Source organism: Gopherus flavomarginatus, chromosome 4, assembly GCF_025201925.1.
Source record: "Gopherus flavomarginatus isolate rGopFla2 chromosome 4, rGopFla2.mat.asm, whole genome shotgun sequence".
Taxonomy (NCBI): Eukaryota; Metazoa; Chordata; order Testudines; family Testudinidae; genus Gopherus; species Gopherus flavomarginatus.
Genome location: NC_066620.1, coordinates 108,423,317 through 108,444,082, shown reverse-complemented (window position 1 = coordinate 108,444,082; position 20,766 = coordinate 108,423,317). Strand labels below are relative to the sequence as shown.

The window sequence follows — 20,766 nt, the reverse complement described above, 5'->3', positions numbered from 1 at the left end:
AATATCACAGTCAAAAATGACCATTTCTCCTAACATAAATGTGTCTTCAAATTCTTATTTCCCTTCCCTGGAAATGTCTTCATATCAGCCTTCCATGCAGTTACAGATGAGTACCTTTGATATTTCACATGCAACTTTCACAGACGAATTTGAAAATGTTGCTAGTTTACGCATACAGACTTGGGATCAAATTTCAAGTGCTGATCAAATCGGCATGACCTTCCAACATCATAGGCAGACATTTGCTCCAATTTTCTTCACTTACTCAGCAGCCCAGCCTTCGTGTACAGAGAATAACTATATTGCCTGTTTAGCTGACAGATCATCAGACAGTTCAGTAACCTATGCAAAAGATAATGGACCATCACAATCACAAAACATGTATATGGTCCAAGAGAGTAATCCAACAAGTGTTTTTGATAATGGAAAAAGTAAAGTTCAGTCAGATGTAGACACTGATTTTGTAGGAACACACAGCTCACTGCGTTCTAACTTCCTCACAATGACACTGTCTTTGGAAAAAACAGACATGCTTAATTTAGCACAAAAAATCAAGGCCAGTGCACATCCTAACAACTGCTCAACATCGTTATTTTCTACACCCTCACTATCACAAAGTCTTCAAAATGATCTTGCCCAAATTTCACCAAGCTTGGGTCAGCTATGGAATGTAGCTGAGTTAAATTTACTAACAAAGCTAGCAATTAAAAGCCACATAACTGTTCTAGAACAAAAATCTGTTGAAAATCCAGAAATCAATCTGACTCCTTCTCGTCAAATGGGAGCGCTCTATGATGTAAATATAGGGAGTACTACTTTACTGATGTCAAATACTGAATCATTTCTTTCAGGAGGAGAATCGGAATGGGAGGTATACCACTATTCTAGCAGACAGACTGAAGGGTTTATTAACAAAGGAATGTTCTCTTTGAATTCCAGTAATATTCATACCACTGATTCGCAGCTACAGACAATGCCTCTTTCTTTTGAGGCATACATCGATTATGGAAAAATAACAAGTATCTCTTTTATTTTGGAACCAACAACAATTTCAGTAGTGGCCAGTGCAATATCTCTGTCATCTCCATACAGTGGGACTTCTATTCACGCCACTGAGAGTATTTTAAACCATGCTGTAACAATAACCGGAGCAACTATTCATCATTCTGTCCTGCAGTCCCAAAGATCGGCTTCTCAAGTAATGTACCACCAGTCTTCTATTTCAGCGTATGAAAATCCCTTGGCCAATGCATCTGCTGGAACAAGCCAAATCTTCACCCCTTACAGACCACTGAATCCACTTACCAGCTACCCCAAATTAATTTTGTCTTATTTATGTAACTCCTTCACTGAACTGAGCTGCCTGTGTGGACCTGAGGTCAACTACAGTATGTCAAGGCATTAAGCTAGATGTAGAGAAAATATCACCTCATCTGCTAGATATGCACTTTGTAGAACTGGATGTAGAAATAGCCGGGTTTAATTCTTACATGTAGCTTCATGTAGATTATAGAATAGCAATTTAATTACAGTAGGAGGGAATTTGTAACATGTTCCAAAATAATCTTAGCACGTGCCATTAACATGTGGTTTCTAATAGCTATCTTCCCATTCCCTAACCAATAGAGCTCTAAGGAGACTGCTAGGACAATAAGTTGATTGCCGACTATTTATTTATTTTTCTGATGTTCATTATTTTTATTTTTAAATATTTTTAGATTTTTTTCAATCACAGTATTTACATTTTTGTGGCTTTGATTATTTTAAAAAGTCAAATCCAGGGTCCAGCTCAAATTTAACAATGAAAGTTTTGAAAAATGTGAGTAACATGGACGGAGAGGGGGAATCCAATCCCGGTAATTTTCCTCATCTTCTATATTTTTGCAATTTTATTATTTTTATTTATTTATTTTTAATGTTAAACTGCTTCAGTCCACTTTTCATCAATTATTTTCCTGTAAAAATAATTTTCTCCAAGTAACATTTTTAAGGGGGGAAGCAATTTTAAGTGGGGAAGCACTTTTGGATTCACCAGCTGTCCTGTAGTCTCCTGAGAGTGATTAGAAATGTAGAGTAGTTCTTTGCTAGTCTGACTGAAACACGCTTTGGGTCATCATGTGATGGTGACTGTGAAACTATTTAACACTAGTTAATAGATGCTGTGTTAGAAAAGTATTTTATTTTGGACATTAAGATGATTTCACTCATATATATGACACGATATGACTATATAAGAGACTATACATATACTATGACACTGTGTGTGTGTGTATATATATATTAGTGTGTGTATATATACACACATAAAATACATTATCTATAAATAATACATACCATGTATTTAATTATCTATATGCAGTACATACACTGTGTATTTTATATGTATAGACATATAAAATACATTAACTATATATAGTATATACCATGTATTTTACAGTACAGTATATTTTCTCTTTCTGAGTCCAGAATTAAACATTCCACTTTCTCCATGAAAAGATCACAGTAAAGATAACAATGGAAATGCCATCTTCAGAGTAAATCAAATAATGAATTTTTATCTTTATTTATTTATTTTTAACTAGGAAAACATACATTAGTGTCCTTTAGGTTTATGACCTTTTGCTGTGAGAGTTCAGTTAAAACATTACTTGGCAATCAAGTTTCCTTTAAGGGCTTGATTCTGCACTGTTGAATTCGAAAGAAGTTTTCACACTGACCTTAGTGGCAATAGGAGTGACCCTAACAAAGAGAAAAGCAAGCTCATGAGTAGGGCGATGCAAAATATTTACAATGAAATTGGAAAATCTCAAGTCTCATTCAGAATCTATTCAACTGATTCTGTTTTTTCAACAGCCTGTAACATGATCTTCTATTTTAACAAAATCTTCAGCATTTTTAAAGTTTTGACTTTGATTTTTGAACCTGAAATCTCAAAGGGTTCAGAAAAGCCAGAGTGTCTGAGCTCTTCTACTCCAAGCTAGGACCACGGCAAGACCTCTCCTCTGATGCTACTCTAGCCAATGAACTCTAAGAGCTGCCACAGTCCCTCTGCACCCACTTAAGTCATAGGATCAATATAAATGGAGATCTGTGGACCATGCTCATGGCTAATACGACATTCAGAGGCAGTGCTGATACCTTTTCCATAGTTCATAAAGAGTAGGTAACCTGTATTGCTACTCAGCTGGTGGAGTCCTCCACAGTCCACGTGTGGAGCTTAATTGGTTTGGAGGTCCTTGTGCCACCTCCACATCCAGATGAATTTCACACAGAGAGAGCCATTTCCCATGAAAGCTGGCAAAATTTAGCAGTGTTTTAAAGCACAATTCTTATGTTGTGAAAAGTCAAATTTTTGAGTTACAAAATGGCCTGGAACAAAACTTACTTTATTTATTATTTATGTATGTGTGAAATTTTGTAACAGAAAAAAAGAGCTGTTTACCATCCTCATGAGCTTAGGGAGAATTTGTCTAACGTTAAGTACTTTAAAATAGTCTTCTTCATGTTCTAAAGTTTCACTGTCATCTAAAATGTGACTCTTTAAAAAATGGCAGGATGAGGTTCCAGATTTATTGTATCTCAAAGGTTTCCAGATTAAGTTTGTTCATGTTACAGTTAAAATATGGTTTGTCTTTCTAACTGCCAGCTGTGCAGACTTAACCTGGGATTTGAGAACAAAGATTCTTCATGCAGTATTGTGTCCAAGAAACACCTGTCTTACCCTATTATCTTCAAATTCTGTCCTCAGTTATTTTGTTGCTTTTAAACTGATGGGTTCACATTTTACTCTCAAACCATTATAAATCCTGAAAGACTCCAGTAAAATCTGCGAAGTTTTTCTAGATTACACCAGATTATGTACTGTTGAAAACTCAGTATTTAGGATTATTTTATATTTATGGCATTTTCAGAATCCGACAATTACATTTCAGTCATATACAGAGTCATATTTACATATAAATTCCATTTTGTTGAACAGTAGGCCCAATCCTGCATTCCTGGGTGTACTCAAACTCCTGTAATAGCAAAGAGAGTTTTGGGTATACCAAAATGTGAGTTCAGGCCCTATTCACCAAGTTATCTTTTGCTACAAAAATACGGTCTTAAAGTTTTAAACAGAGAAAGTTTGGCATATATTATCTAAAGTTTGGCAATATATTATGAATGATGTTCAATGTTTCTGATATTTGTAATGCTGTTTTAAATGGACAGGGGGGCTATTCTACAGGATTTCCATTACTGTCTTCAATTCCAAGTCCATCTTACAGTCAAAAGTACAGAGTGTAGTGGCCGAATGGGTAAGTTAAGTTTCTTTCTATTTATTTGAGTTGTATATGTGTGAATCTGTACCTTAAATTACATCAAATTGTTAAGAGTTGTGGAAAAGGGGGAACATCAAAGAAATCAGTTGGTCTAGTCTGTAAGCTCTCCGGAGCAGGGTCTGTCTTTGTGTTATTTGTTTGTACAGTAGTTAAAACAGTGGGAATATGTTCCTTCTTTAGGCCCTTAGGCACCAGAGGTAAAATTTTCAAATGTTACCTAAGGAGCTTGGGAATTTAAGTCCCATTTTCAAAAGTGATGTAGGCATTTAGGGACGGAAATCAATGCCTGTTAAAAATGTACCTCTTATACATCTAAGTCTCATTCAAAGTCAACTGGACTTAGGATCCTAAGTGCCTAAGTCACAATTGAAAGTAGTGCTTAGGCTCTTAAGTCACTTAAACATTTTTGAAATGTTACTCTGCAGCAATAAAATGAGGGGTCAACACTACTAGTGGTCCATGGACCAGAGTTTGCATATGTCTGGAGCAGAGATTCTCAAAGCCATGTATGCTTGCTGTGATTGTCATTATACCGGAAACTGCCTTGTTTATTGTAGCATGCTCTCCCTGTGCCAGGCTAGTTTTATGTTAATACAAGGGATCCAGAAATGTCAAGCCACCAAATGTAGCTTGATGTGCATAAGTGGATGGACTGCAAACACAGTCATCAAAGTGATGAGGAAAAGATCAGAAAATAAGAAAGACACCACCAGAAAGAACTCTATCAGCAGGCTACTGTTAGAATACAAACAACTTCAAATATAATATTTCTGGAGGAGGCATAGTCCAGGGGAACCAAAATAACTTTTTCCTAATGTTGACATTTGACTGTAACATTTATTTATGTGTAATTAACTGCTTTCAAGCTAAAGTACATTGCACGTATGAGGTTGTCTTAAAAATGAGATCAACACATATACAAAAGCACAAGATTAGGCAGCACAATAAGATCTTGTTCTTGTCTATGTGGTGTTTTAGAATTTGATTTAGTACATTAACCTACTCTACCTCATATTAGGGAGCTGTTTCAGACAGATTAGATATGTGGGAGACTGTATTTTTATGTTCTGATAGCTGTTTGTTTTTGTTATTATTTGTTTGTTTATTTTATTTGTTCATTTATTTGGTAGTAGGATGCCTAGATAGGCCTTTTTATTTTTCATATAAATTTAAATAATTTTTAATGGTAAATTACTATATATCTGTGGAAAGTTTTGATAATACAGCAACCTGAAGTGATATTTGCATGCTACCTACACATAATTTTATACCTAAAACAAATTTTTGGGCAAAACACCTTGGGAATATACAATAGTTGAAATATGCTTTAGAGCATTTTGATGTCAATAACTTTCCATAAAGTGTCACATTGTAAATTAGATCAGATGATGGTTGATAGATGTAACAGAGGCTCATTACTTTTTTGTTAGTGGTTTGAGGTGGGCATTTTGCTATGTACATGTGGAGGGGCACCCTTTCTATTTTTTTACTTTTATTTTTTCCAGAAGAAAAATAGTTTCCTGATGATAGATTTATTGACACAAATCAGCAGTATATATATTTCTGTAGCAAGAAACCCTGAATCTGTACATTCATTATTAAAATAAATTATACTCTATGAAATGACAGAGATAGATTTAATGATGATGTTTGGTGGATGTTGGTGCTGAAAAGTGACAATTATGCACTATATTCTTATTGACCTGCTGCATCTAAATATCTTAGAGAATATCCCCACAGTGCTCTTAAAGCAGTCAGTGAAAAGCTGGTCCATAGAGAGAGCACAGTTGGCTCCAGCTAGGTATTTCATACAGTGTAGGACCCTTAGAGGGAGATCAATGGAGTAGTTGATTGATTGGGCTGTTTGCATTCTGTTTGAATGATAAGAGATCTCATACCCTAAAATGGATTAAATACAGTGTGTCCATCTTGTATGTTACTCCCACAATGAGGTTACAAAGAGTCTAGTCTCAGTGTGCCAATCACCCTACTGCAAAGATCCATGGCAATCTGATGAAATTGTTCACTGCTATGGTGTTGAAGTCACTCAGTATGGACATCTGGGTTTTAATTCTTGAACATGGCCAAAAAAATACCTTGTTCCACTCTCCTGGCCACTGTAAAGTAGTCATTGAAAGGATGCAGTTGAGCACCTCAGGGCAGGCCACAAAGTATTTCTCCCTGGTACAGGTACTCTCTCAACTCTCAATTTCCTCTCAAGACCACAGTCTGCAGAAATAAACAAATGAACAAACCCTCTCTATCCACTGAACTTTCACCCCCACAAGTTACAATTTGATAATCCTCCCCAAATTTACAAAACCCTCCAATGTCATTCAGAGAGCGGTGGTGCCAGGCAGCTCAATCCATTCCATCCCCCAGCTTAAGCCAAACCATGAACATCCTCTGTAACCACTCCGCTTCATAGGTCTCTACCCCGCCACGTGGTATGAACTTTTTGAGGGGAGGAAAGAGGGAATAGAAACTAGTATATCACCTCTTTATGTACTTAGGGCTAGACTCTGCACCCACTGAAGTCAATGGTAATGCTCCCATGGTCCTCAGTGGGGCAGGATTGGGCACCTCATGCCTATTTAAAGTAAAAGATTGAAACAAAGAGGTTCAGCAGCAGAATGTAGACTTTTGATGAAAATGTACAGCATATTTTCCATATCATTCAGTGCCCAGAAATCTTTCCAACCACAAACTTTAAAGAAACAGTGGCATTGGGGGGGGTGGTCTCAGCACCTCTTACAGTTGTCTATTGCCTTTATTAAGGGTCCCTTCCCCACTGAAACCCTCCACTCCGCACCGGTAAATATACACACCTATTAAGGCCATAATCTCACAATGGGGAAATGTTAGTCTCTTCATTTTGCCAAATAAAGGTCTTGTTTTTGGTGGGAGAAGGTGAGCTTATAAAATCTGCTAGATAATGCAGGGACCTTTCTTTACCACACTATCCTTGTATTTATTCTCTCTGTATTTTTCAGCTAAATCAGACCTTCCAGAACTGGAATTATACCGTGTATGTGGTCAATATCAGGTAAATGTTGGTGATGACTGGGAAAATACCTGATTTAAGTCCTTAGTGGAGTTACAACACACTAATTGATATTTGTGCTTCTTGCTTTTTAAGTATTCAGCCAAGCACTGTGAACGAACTGCCAAGGGAGAAAAGAAGCGCTGATCAAAGGTAACATTCTGGGACTTTTTAGTGATAGAGGCAACATGTACTATCAAAATTGGGTGTGACATAATTGCATGCTATGGGTTACACCCTTCCATTTGGAAGTTGTCATTTATGGCCACCTACTGTCCTGGATCTGCACACAAGCCTCACGTTGGTATGATGTGTACTGTAATTTAAATTACCTTTGATTTAAATCAGGTTGTTCAATGAGCTCCTTAAAACTTGGCTGATCATTGTTCAAAAATTAATTTTTCCTGTCACAAAATGTTGCAGACCCATCTAACATGCATGGAAGCAATATCCATTCTTCTGTCCCAGCACTATCTATCTTACGGTTTTCAGTAGCGCCCATCACTCATATCTAACCGCTATCTCTGGAAAGAGATATTTTTTCTCCTCTGCCTCGTCTCTAAGGGCCTGATCCAAAGCCTGTTGAAGTCAATAGGAGTCTTTCAGTTGATTTGAATGGGCAATGGATCGAGACCCAGGTGGTAGAAAATCATGCTGGAACTGAATACCATGTTGATGCAAATCACATTACTTACCACATGCCCTCACTTCCTGATTTCAGTGGGCTGCTGATTAGGCAGTGGGGTTGGGATTTGCAAAGAGAGCCTAAGAAAGTTAGATGTCCAACTACCATTGAAAGCCTGTGACAGTTGAATGGGGCTAACTTCCATGAGGCTCTTTGAAAAGTCCATGCTATAGGAGGCAAATGAGAAGGATGCTGGTCTTCTGACTGAATCAAGGGCAGGTGGCCAAAACACACTGGCTGCCATGGGGTAAAGTGAGACTGAGTATGGAATGCATCTCCTGGCAATGTAGGTAACTGCTTTGTCATTAAGATGTACATGAGAATTGTTGTGATAGGATAGAGCCTTTTATCCCATGGTAGCCCATTCAGGGATCATTATCAGGAGCTAGTTTCTGATGCTCTCAGTTCTTGTACACTCTTCCTTACTCTTAGTGACCTGACAACAGCCTGTGAGAGATGGATGTTGTCACCACTGAGGGAAGGAATCAAGGGATGCAGAGAGGATGAAAAGGTTTTCCTTCCATGTCTTTGCATCTCTTGCAAGAGAAGTGGCTGCCCAGCTTGTCAGCAGCCCTGCTCCTCTAGTACAGTAACAGGAGACTCAAGAAGGTTTCAGCCTCTCATCCTCCTACTATGAGCCCTAGGACTTTTTTCTCCCTGCTCTCTATATCATGGTCCCTAAGAAAAGAAGGGGAAGAGGAAGAAATATGTCTTTCTACTTACAGTGCTGGAAGTCTGTGTAAGTGCTCTGTCTGACAAGGTGCTAAGAATTCTGGGCCCAATCCAGCAAACCATTTCAGCGTTACTTAATTTTAAGCATGTGAGCTTTACTTCAACAGGACTATTCACATACTTAAAATTAAGCATGCCCTTAGAGTGCTTTGCTGGATCAGGCCCAGACAGCTCGACACCATATAGGGATTGAGCCCTGAGATACCTGTTCAGCTCTGTACATGACTTTATCAGACGACTGTCCCCAGACAGGCAGCCTTCAGGAACTGGAGGCAAAATCCAGGAAATCCAAAATAAAGTGATCAGTTAAACTATTAATTTAAAAATAACCCTCAGCTTTACGCTAGAGTATCTTGTGATATCTAAAAGTATTGGCTGGGGAGTAAAACCATCCTCTAAATCTCTTTTTTAGAAATAGGCATGTGCAGTTCTGATTGTAAGATTTTTGTCCTTTTCTTTTTTCTTTTAGTTCTTGGAGTTTATATTTCTCCTTCAACATCCTTCTCATCCCATTGTGTTCACTGTCATGTTGTAAGGAGTTAGCCTAGTTGCTATGCAATTAATCTAGCTGTTATGAACCCTCCTAACATCTAACAATGTGAATTTACGGGCACTGTATATGAACACTCCCTTTTCTTGATACTTCACTCATCACATTGCATTTCAGAGGTGATGGGGATTATGTCTAACTCAATATTGTACAATTTTTCAGAGTTAAAGGTCTGATCTGAAGACCAAATAAATGCAGTGGCTTCAATAGACTTTGGGTCAGGCCTAAATAGAATAGAAAGCATTATCTCTTTATTATGAAGTATTTATTTCAAATACTAATCATGTTACATATAACAAGAGTCTGTTTCATATACTCTTGGTTGTGGTATAGCCCATACCACACAAAAAATAAAAGACCTATAAGGCCCTTGATTACATCTGAAGAAACTGACTGAAATAATTGAGATTACCTGGGTGGAATTTAGCTCAATGGGTGTTTTGAGTAGAAATTAAAATCACATGCTGTATCTTTCTAGTGTTTTTATATTAGTGACATGTATTTTCATCTCATAATGCCATATAGAGTGGAATCCACTGGGAAAGCCTGTATTCTTCCAGTGCCAGCAACAAGTGTGTATGCATTTCTCACAATACACTGTCTTGTCATTGCAAAAGCAGGGGAATTATCTTCCCAGTAGTCTCCACTGTTCCTGTCTCTAAAGACCAGTCTTTCAAATCCTTGCAGCTCACATATATTAGTACACAGGTATTTGTAGTATTGACAAAGAGGAAATCAATTGAATCTCAGATGAAGACCCAAAAAACCACCTCCCTTGCTACTTCCTCCAGACTGTTGACTTTAAAATGTTTGTTAAAATTTTTCAGTTTCAGGTTTTTCTTGAACAAGATTCTAAAGAAACCAAATAGCATTTAGGGTATCATTTATACTTATGAAAAGTTAGCTGGTGACACTTGTAAATCTTTATCCAAAATGGTGGTAATGTTTATTTCTTCCTTTTAGGATGACCTGGTAGAAGATCTTAAACTTTCTTATTTTATGGATGAGTCTTGCTCTCAATGTGTATTCATAAGGATTTTGTAAATACATTATCAAAGATTACATTTTCTTGTTTTCCATTCTATGGACAGTCATAAATAATGCTGATCTCTTAGTTTCAGGAAGCCCAGTATGTCATCTATCTAATAAATTTCCCTTTGCTTTCAAATATTTTCATTCAACTTTCCCTCAGGTTTTCTCTAAACCCAGGTTGGCTCCAAATTTAAAACTTCAGTCCTAGCCCATAAGCAGTATGGCCTTAGACCTTATCTTCTGTAGATGTAATCCTATTTGTCTTCATCTTTTTAACTCACTCAGCATCATCTCTCACCTACTTTTCTCTGACTTTTCCTCAGAATCATGGTCTTGGTTCTTTAATTTAACTGTCTTAGTATCTATCCTCTTTTTTTGCATACATACAATAATTTTTAATGCTCTCACCTCACTCTCTCTCTCTGCCCTCATCGTGCATATAACTATTTCATTCAATAGTTTGAGCTACTTCCACACTGCTTCCTCTCTAGTCATTTTCTGCTGTTTTACTCTTATCTGTTTCCACCCTCATTTGCTATATTGCAGTTATAGCTTTTAAAACAGCATCAGCATAGTACAGTTCTTTATCAGACCTCCTGAAGTGATGGATGCAGAACCCATAGATACAGAATTACACAGAGGGAAAATGGGAGTGGAGAAGCTGTCATTTTGGGGCATGTTAAAAATAGATATTTTCAATAAAAGTTATAAACAATTACATTCTGGAGAAGAGAAAAACAAAATATAAACATGGAAAGGGCTTGTTACTCTTGCATTGCTGAGCTCTTTGAGCTGAAACAATCCAAAGTACACTGTGCTTATGATGTGATAATTCAATGTGATGATGAGAGTCTCATGCAATGTCAAGTCCAAAAGTGAATATTATTATCAGCACTTTGAACACGTATAAAGATCTGTGGATGGCAGCAATGTGACAATATCATGCATTGGTAGATTATTAACTAAAGTAAGAGACAGAATTTTATCACAACAGTGCTGTAGTTTTGTGTGTGTTTAATTTTCTCTTCTTAGTAGCAGTGTCTCTATCTCAGAAGGCACTGGTTCAAAATAGAGTTGAAAGAACACTCCAGTTGGGGTATAAGCACAATGGTTTGTGAGCATGGTGGTCTTTTCTCCCTGCCATTTTGCACAAATCTTTAACGATAAAGTAAATTTGTGTTCTTTCTGCAGATAAAATTTGCACGTTTTTTGTTTCTTTCATTGATTCCTTGCTCTTTTTGACACCACACATTTCTTCTGCTGCTCCTGCTGCTTTTCCCAGAAAGATCCTACAGATCCTAGGTGTAGCCATATGATCAAGGTTGGGTCATTTGGGTAAGAGAAATGGCTTCCACAGAGCTATTCAGCACCCCCACTTTTCCTTATGCTTTTTTCCAAGCAATTTTGCAAACCTTGAGCCTTGATTTCATGTATGAGCTTTTCTCCACTTACCAGCAAAATAAGACTGTGCTTGCTCCAACCTCCACTACTTGACTGTCATAATTTTGGCCCATACTCTGTACTTAATCACTTCTACTACGGGCAATAGCAGTTCTAACTCTGTTTAACAATTCGTACAAATAAAAACTTCAGTCACTGTTAACATGTTTAAAAGATCAGTTGCTAAATCTTCATAGAAATCTCTTCCCTTAGACATGGAAAGAAAGAGCTGAGCAAGAAAGAAAAGAAGTTCTACCAGGTCTGATTCTGCCCATTAAAGTCAGTAGGAGTCTGCTATTAATTTCAGTAAGAAGAGAATCAGGCTTCTGATGAATTCTGGGTGTTGTGATGTTTAATGGAATGTTTAATGAATTCTTGAGACTAGATAGACTACTGTTTAGAAAGTGTTATGGCTTTAGCCAAGAGTTAGCAGTTCAGGGCCCCCTGTTCTTGTTTTTATTGTTTTTAGTAAATTATCTTTAGTCATTTAAGTGTGTGACAAAATATAAAGTAGGCACATAAGAGTTTATGGAGGAAGCTGGCATAGTGCCCGACACTCCCATTGTTCATAATTGCTTTCAAATACATTATGAAGTATAAATACCAGAGTTCATATAAAGTAACACAATTGTAATGTCTGCTCTTATTTTAAAAAAACCCTGCTAAACTCTACTGCAAAATCACTCAGCATTGGCCCAATTCTGCTTCCTTTGAAGCCAGTGGAAGTAATATCACTGAATTCAATGGGAGCAGAATGCTGAGCACTGTTGAAAATCCAACTCTGTGCACACACATTTGCTTTTTAAAAGTGTTTTATTTCTGTGTGAATATTTTGCTTGTAAAAGATACCAAATTCTGAGTCCTGGAGACTGAAGTCCTCTTGTACCCATGGAAAAGATACAAGGTTCTCCACAAAGCCCCACTAGTATATTTTAGCCATGACCTGTAGGGAAGGCCTCTATGAGCAAATGAGTTATTCAATCTGCGTGCTCATTTAATCCTTGGCCTTTCTGATGCAACTGCCAATAAGGAGCCTTCATCCAGCTCCCATTGTCTTCCATTTAACCTTTCCATTGAGTTCAGTGGGAGTTGGGTGGGGCCTGAAGTTATCAGAGCGCTAGTTGTACTTGGTTATTTTGTGATGTTGCCAATTTAATGATAATGTAACTAATCCATTTCATATAAGATGGCATCAGCCTTTGGTCACTGTTGACACAACATGGATTTTAACACTTTTTTTCCCTTTACTGCAGCACTCCCCTTTTAATTTGTAGTAGATTGTAGGTTTTACACTGGATCATGACATACAGTATTATGTTAATAGTAAGCACCTATATAAGACTGAATACCAATGCAAAGCAAATGCTACATTCTGAAGCGAATTCGGTATGATCAACTATTTGTCTTGCCACCCCAATTCTATGAGGAGGCATGTAACCCAAACAAAGACACATAGGCATTGTCATATTGGATCAGAGCATTGGCCATCTAGTCCAGTACCCGTCACTGAAAAAAGCTAGTGCCAGATTCTTCGGAGGAAGGTGTAAGAAACCCTGAGGGGGAAAATTATGGAATAATTTATCCATAGAGGAAGTTTCCTCCTAATCCATGTCTGTTTGTGGTTAATTTATATCCTGAAACATGAGGATTTATGTCCCTTCTAAAATATCCACTTCTTCTTGTATTATGAGAGGGTAACTAGAAGTTCCTGATTTACCTTCTCTATATCACAGATTACTGTGTATTTGTCTATCATGTATCCTCTTATTTGTCTGCTCTCTAACCTAAACATTCCCAGTCTTATCAATATTACCTTATTTAGAAGTCTCTCCATATCTCAAATAATTTTTGTTGGTCATCTACAAACTCCCTGTATTCTGCTATATCTTTTTATAGGTAGGGTGACCACAATTAAAATTATTCCAGGAGAGGGCCCTCCCATTGATTTATGTGATGAGATTATCAGATTTTCAGTATTAATTCCGTTCCTTATACATTTGAACATTTTGCCTGCTGTGTGGACCACCACTGCTCATTGACCAGATGTTTTCATTGAGTAGTTTACAATCATTGCTGGCTCTTTTTTCTTGAATAGTTGCAATTAATTTAGAATTCAGCAACAAGTAGTTCAAATTTATTCCTTCCAAGTCATGCACCCATCTGTGCTGCAGATTGTATTGCATGTATCCCAGTGTATGTTTAAACTTGCTACTAATTTACAAACATCTTCAAAAACTGCATAACAAAGTAAGATGTGTAGAGAGAAGCTAAAATAGCAGACTTAAGTCAAATTTCCAAAAGTGCCTTGTAACTTATGAGCCTAAGTCCCAATGAATTTCAATGGGTGTTAGGATCCTAAGACGTTTAGGTGCTGTTGATAATTTTACTCTATGTATTTTTAAAAAATGGATTCCTAGCCCCTGAACAATAAGTTTACAATGATAGCAAAGCTAATTAATAATGACTTGGTAGCTGAGAGACTACAGTTGCATTCTGAAAAAGGACATATTAAATACATGATTAGTTCAGCCAATTAACATTATACAAGGAATAAGAGACAAAAGAAAACTCTGCTGTAATAATAATTGATTATTTATATTTCAGTGTGATCTACTTTACCGTATGTAGTGCATTCCTTTGGGGCTATTGTGGCTTTTAGGACATGGCCTACTTGGTGGTAGCTCCAAGAGTCATTGTGCCTGAGGGAAACTCATCACTCTGGTAGCAGTGATGGAAGCATACTTGCACCTCTGTTATACCCTGGATCAGGGTGCATCATGTGCTATCCTCCTCCTTCTGTGTCAGCTCCGCTCAGCTGACTTGTGAAGAAGGCAGCAGGTCTTCCATGTGCTTTTCACTGCTAGTGCTAGCTTCATCTTTCCCCCATCTTCCACACTTATGCCAGATAATCACAATCTATTCTTCGGTACACAGTGATTTCAGTGTGAAAGAATTTGTCATTATGATTTTTGAATGGAATTTCATATAAACATCCATTTGCTATAGTATTACTACCTTCAAGATACATTGTGAAGGATGAATGTGTGTTTTAAGGTTGGGATCACCCATCATTACATCACTGAAGCAGTGTTTCCTCATTGACATTTACATGAAAATTAGCCTACTATTTCACAAATTCAAACTACATTTCATATTTCAACATCAAAATGTTTGTTGTCTGGGATCTGGCTGCTACAAAAATAGAGGGAAATGATCAGCTCAGAACTGTGTTAATAATCAAGTTGAAGTGATTATTATCTATTACAGGTTGTTAACATGAGTCATTTTGTACAGCTTAATATTTGTAATGTATGTCAAAATATAAAGGAGTTCCATGTTACGCAATATGTACAGCATATGCTGTAAGAGTTATCAAAAGCCAGATAAACAGAATAGTTTAGCAGATGTTCTTTATTAGTGCTGCATAATCAATGTTTGCTCCTTGTAAATAGTCAGAATAACTAAGCCATTTATAGCTGATCTATCATTACTCCTGCTGTTCTGTTGCCATTAGAGCATGGCTTTGATTGCTGAATGTCCAAAGTCATATTCTGATTAGCTGGTAGGGGGAAGAGGGGCTGAAACTGACATGCTCCTAGACAGGACTCACTCTTCCTCTGAAATAAATGCCATAATAACCCCTTTACCACTGTCACCCTTATGCTTCACAATGCACTCTAAGCATGTATCAATAGTCTGCTAATGCACAGCCTAATGAGGTTATAGCTGTGAATTAATATTCTGTTGAAGCCAATGGAATGTTAGGATGAACTTGGTAAGTATGATAGCACAGCAGGGATGATCTTTCTAGAGGTACCTGTAATTCTTCTGCAGCAGTAACTCTACTGGGGCCACCCACATCCAAGGCAAATGTGTGACTAGTGGCCAGGTTTAAACATTTGCTCAGCAATATAAAAGAAAAACTGTATATTTACTAGTGCAAGAGCAGAGAATAAATATTTCTATTTATATAAACAGTAAATATGTGCCTATTTGTGCACTGGCATCTCTCCTTTCTGCATCCAAGGAGCCCATCATTGAGCCTGGCTCCTGGTTCAGTGTTATGCCTTCCTACTACTAGCCTGGCGCAACCCTTGGACCTCTTCTTGTTTCTTCTCTAAGCATTTTTCCTATACCTTGAGGTACTCATATATCTTGGTGAGGTTTTTGAGCATTGGCTGTTTATCCCTATGACCTGGTCTTCTCTCTTGTCTTAGAACAAGTCTGACTGGGACCCCTCTTTTCATTTCACCATTCCATCTGAATGGCCAGCAATGATATCCTGCATCCAGAAAGTCCATGAGTCTGGACAAGGGGGGGATATTGTTCTAATTCCCACACAGAAGAGGGACCAAGGCTCAAGAAAGGATCAATGGGTTTCTGTCCCAAATAGTTATTACTATTCTATGACTACTTGTTTCTATTCGACTAAGCAGCCAATCTTTCCTAATTAGGGGGTAATATTTTCCAAAGTAACTAAATGACTTAGTAGCCAAATCTCGTTGACTTTCAATGGGACTTTGGTTCCTAAGTCACTAAGGGCCAGATTTTTAAAAGTATTTAGGCACTTAAAGATACAGATAGTTCCCAAGTAGAGTTTTCAAAAGTATCTAGATGCTTTAGAAAGTCCATCTAGCCACCTATCTGCGTCTTTAGCTACCTAAATACCTTTCAAAATCTGACCCTTAGGCACTTTTAATATTTTTACCTTCGATCTTTTAGAGAATTGCCCCAATAATAGTAGCTGCTGGTGGGATTTCCCAACAGTGCCAGGTTTGGAGGGCTGTGTGTATAAGAGAAGGCTAATTTATAGGTAAGGAACAATATTTTCTGAGTTATTCCCTCCATATTGGGATAGACATGGTTTGCTCGGTCTCTCTCATGACATATAGAGATTAAAATATGGGCAGGTACCTTCATCATAAATCTTATGTAAGCTGGTTGGATATTTTAATTTCAAAACCCTGATTCCTTTGTTATATCTCATTCTGATTCAAACACGGGGATAATTTTCCTTGCAGATTTGTGGTTTGGGCTCTTCTGGTTTACAACTCTACCAACAACATCAGTTTAGAAGAGGAAGCCATCCGACAGAAACTCATAAGCAATAATGAAACCATAGGGGATGGACTGAGGATCCATACAGTGGATGTTGATCCAGTAGGTAGGTAAAGAAGTTTCAACTTTGCCATTCTTCAGGTTTTGTTTGCTTGCCCCAAAACAAGTCCCTTCCCCTGCTCCCCCTATTTAGTGAACACTAAAGGCTCTAACAATGGACTTCCCTATTGTACTGAATCATAGAATATCAGAGTTGGAAGGGACCTCAGGAGGTCATCTAGTCCAACCCCCTGCTCAAAGCAGAACCAATCCCCAACTAAATCATCTCAGCCAGGGCTTTGTCAAGCCTGACCGTAAAAACCTTTAAGGAAGGAGATTCCATCACCTCCCTAGGTAACCCATTCCAGTGCTTCACCACCCTCCTAGTGAAAAAGTTTTTCATAATATCCAACCTAAACTTCCCACATTGCAACTTGAGACCATTACTACTTGTTCTGTTATCTGCTACCACTGAGAACAGTCTAGCTCCATCCATCTCTTTGGAACCCCTTTCAGGAGGTTGAAAGCAGCTATCAGATCCCCCGTCATTCTCCTCTTCTGCAGACTGAAATCTGGTATCTTCTAATTCAGATAAAAATTATGACCAGACAAATAGGGCCATCAATGGACTCTCAGCAATTGGTCTGTGGGTTTCAAATTGCCATTCTGATATCCAAGTTCTCGGCTGCTAACTCAGCATAGCTCTTTAGGCTTCAGCGGAGTTATGCCAATTTACAGCAGCTGATGATCTGGCCTAGTAGGTCCAGGACAAAGGTGTACAATGTACAGCACCCAACCATTAAAAACATGTTGCAGGCACCCACTGGAGAAAAGATCTTTAGCAGAATGGTAAAAAAATTTGATGCAGGAGAGACTGATAAATTAAGCTATAATTTACTTGATAAAAGTTAAGATCTGTTCTCATTTATGTACATTGTTGTTTTGTAGAAAAATGTACAGCTGAAGAAAACCCTCTGAACTATTTCTGGCCAGATACCAGACCCACTGTAACCAACTTTACATTGTGCCATGGGAGCTCAGTCCAGATTGCATCAAGAACATGGTAAGTAATCATGAAGACCTGTCAGAAGCATAGGTGGCAGGTTATATACTTTTGTGGTGCTCGGGCACCAGGAATATTCAGGGCTGGGGGCCCTGCTCCAGCAATATTTGGAGCTGAGTCTTTCCCCTGGCCCTGCCTGGATCGGGCCCCGGCCCCCACTCCCCTATGCATCTCTCCCCACCATCACATCTCTGCCTGAAACAAAGCCGCACGTCCTCTGCTGTGCCTGTTTGTGCTGCTGGTGTAGCACATTCCTAAGCGGAGCAGCTCCCAGTAGAACTGCTGTCTGCTGCCCCAGGGTCCTAGCACCCCCCATCCCTTAATGGCAGGGCAGGCTGCCCTTACCCTGCCCTTCCGCCCTAGCCCTGAGCCTCTCCAATGCCCCAAACCCCTCATTCCCAGCCAGAGCCCTCATCCTCCCGCACTCTAATTCTCTACCCCAGCCCTTAGCCCCCCTGCATCATGAACCCCCCATCCCCCTGCACCCTAATCCTCTGCCCCAGCCCTGAGCCTCTCCGGCATCATGAACTCCTCATCCTTAGCCTCAACCCTCATCCCCCTGCACTCTAATCCTCTGCCCCAGACCTGAGCCCCCTCCTGCATCATGAATCCCTCATCCTCAACCCCAAAGCCCTCACCCAAACCTCTGCCCTAGCCCTGAGCCCCATCCCACACCCCAAACCCCTCATCCTCAGTCCCACAGCCCTCACCCCTGCACTCCCTCCTATCCCCAAACTCCCTCCCAGAGCGTGTACCCCCTCCCCCTTCCCACACACCTCTTCCCACCCCCAAACTCCCTCCCAGAGCCTGCACCCCTCACCCCCTTCTACGCCCCCACCCCCAGCCCAGAGCCTGTACCCAAACTCTGTCCCAAAGCCAGCACCCCTCACCCCCTCCTGCACACCCACCCCCTGCCCCAGCGCAGAGCCTGCACCCAGCATCCAAACTCCATCTCAGAGCCTGCACCCCTCCTGCACCCTAATCCCCAGCCCAGGACCTGCAACCCAGACCTCCCCACCAAAACTCCCTCCCAGAGCCTTAGGCAGATGGGGGCAGAGTCTGGGGTGGCAGAGTTGCAGGGGGCGGGTTCTGGGCACCACCAAAATTTCTACAAACTTCCACCCATGGTCAGAAGCTGTGAGCTGTCTAATGGCAAAACCAATATTCAGTATTCACATTTTAGTGTGTATGCCATTTAAATTGTGTCCGATTTAGTCCATGAATGGATCCATGTTATTTTAAAGTGAGGTTACTGTCATATTGTGACACATGCAGGCCCAAACAGCACAGAGAGGCACGTGTTGTTGGAGTAGAGATATCTCCTTGATTTATAACCAGGAAAAGATTCAAATAGACATCACTTCTTCAAGGTGTAATGAGACCTGCAAATACTATCGGGTGAAAAAATAATTATAATTGTATCTTCTTACCTAACAGATCTGTTCCCTGTTTATCTTCAAATCATTCTTTTATTTAACTGTCAAAAATAATGTTTTACTACAGCTAGTACTTCAAAACCAATAGTAAACTGGATTCTATACTGATTTGTCCATCACAGACAGTATTCTTAGCTGAATTCTAGTTGAAGAGGTTTATTTGGTAGGTTCTGAGACCTCTCATCTAGTTAAAGCAAAGTTGGACTCACATTAAATACTTTGAAAAGTGCACTAAAATGCGTAGATTTAACAGAGACACTGGTTTTATGGCACATTACAACAATTCGTAACACACCCGACTGCCTGCTAACCCTCCATTGTCCTACAGTATAGATATTAATCGCCTGTTTCATTTTAAGTGGTCTTCTACAGTGTGTGTGAACCACTTAGCAATCTGTTCCACCTTGTATTTAATTTGGACATTCTGGTTATCTTCCCCAGGCCTGAGGAAGAACTCTGTGAATCTCAAAAGCTAGTTCTTTCCAGCAGCAGAAGTTGGTCTAATAAAAGATATTACCTCACCTACCTTGTCTTTCTCATTTCCTGAGACCAACACAGCCACAGCATTGAAATGGGCAGTTTGGCAATAGTTAGTAGTAGCAGGGAGTAAAGATGCTGCTAAGGCTTTAGGCTGGAGGTTTTAAGGTTTAGACTGGGGACTCAGGAGACTTGCTGTGTGAGCTTCAACAAGGCACTTAATCTCTCCATGCCTCAATTCCCCACCTGTAAAACTGGGGTAATAATCCTGCCTTTCCTCCACGTATTGGTCTGTCTCCTCTATTCAGACTATAAATTTTTCAGAGCACAGACTGTCCTTTCCTGAATGTTTGTACAGTACCTATCACAATGAGGCTTTAATCTAGGCGTGATGGTGATACCAATGATGGTAATAACTATAGTTAATATGATAGCCATAAGCAATAAAACAGGCTAATAATGAATACTTTTAAAGCTGTAAAAAGCCTTATCTGCCTACATTGTAGCTGGAACATGGGCTGAGAAGGCTGATCCAGCTCTTTTACTTTCTGGAAACAACATGGCAACATGAACATCAGCCTCAAGGTTTTGTGCCAGACAGGAAAACAACCAGAGTTTGTGTTTAACTAACTTACTTCCTCAGCCTGTTAATCTTGTACAAATACCATTAGGTTCTGATTGAACAACATTTGTTGCAAAGTAGTTGGGGCAGGGGTCACACTGTTTTGATGTGTGTGCCACTGAGTGACTACACATTGAAGCTCCTGGCCTTTACTGCCCCAGGACTGCTTATCTCTATTGCACACTCATTTGGGGCCTACACAATAACTTCGATTGTCAGCATAAAATATTTCTAATCCAAAATTTTTATTCTGCTTCGTAGTAGGCT

At 39.1% G+C, this 20,766-nt stretch overlaps 1 protein-coding gene across 4 annotated transcripts in view; it reads left to right on the top strand.

Moving 5' to 3' along the window:
- The window catches only part of ADGRG6 (adhesion G protein-coupled receptor G6), a 174,014-nt gene that overhangs the window by 91,136 nt on the left and 62,112 nt on the right, over positions 1-20,766 (top strand). For all 4 annotated transcript variants that reach the window (XM_050949482.1, XM_050949480.1, XM_050949479.1 and 1 more), the window contains 5 exons: positions 4,213-4,298; positions 7,316-7,368; positions 7,462-7,518; positions 16,826-16,968; positions 17,850-17,964. In XM_050949482.1, coding sequence (XP_050805439.1) covers positions 4,213-4,298; positions 7,316-7,368; positions 7,462-7,518; positions 16,826-16,968; positions 17,850-17,964 — 454 coding nt within the window. The remainder of the gene's footprint in view (positions 1-4,212; positions 4,299-7,315; positions 7,369-7,461; positions 7,519-16,825; positions 16,969-17,849; positions 17,965-20,766) is intronic.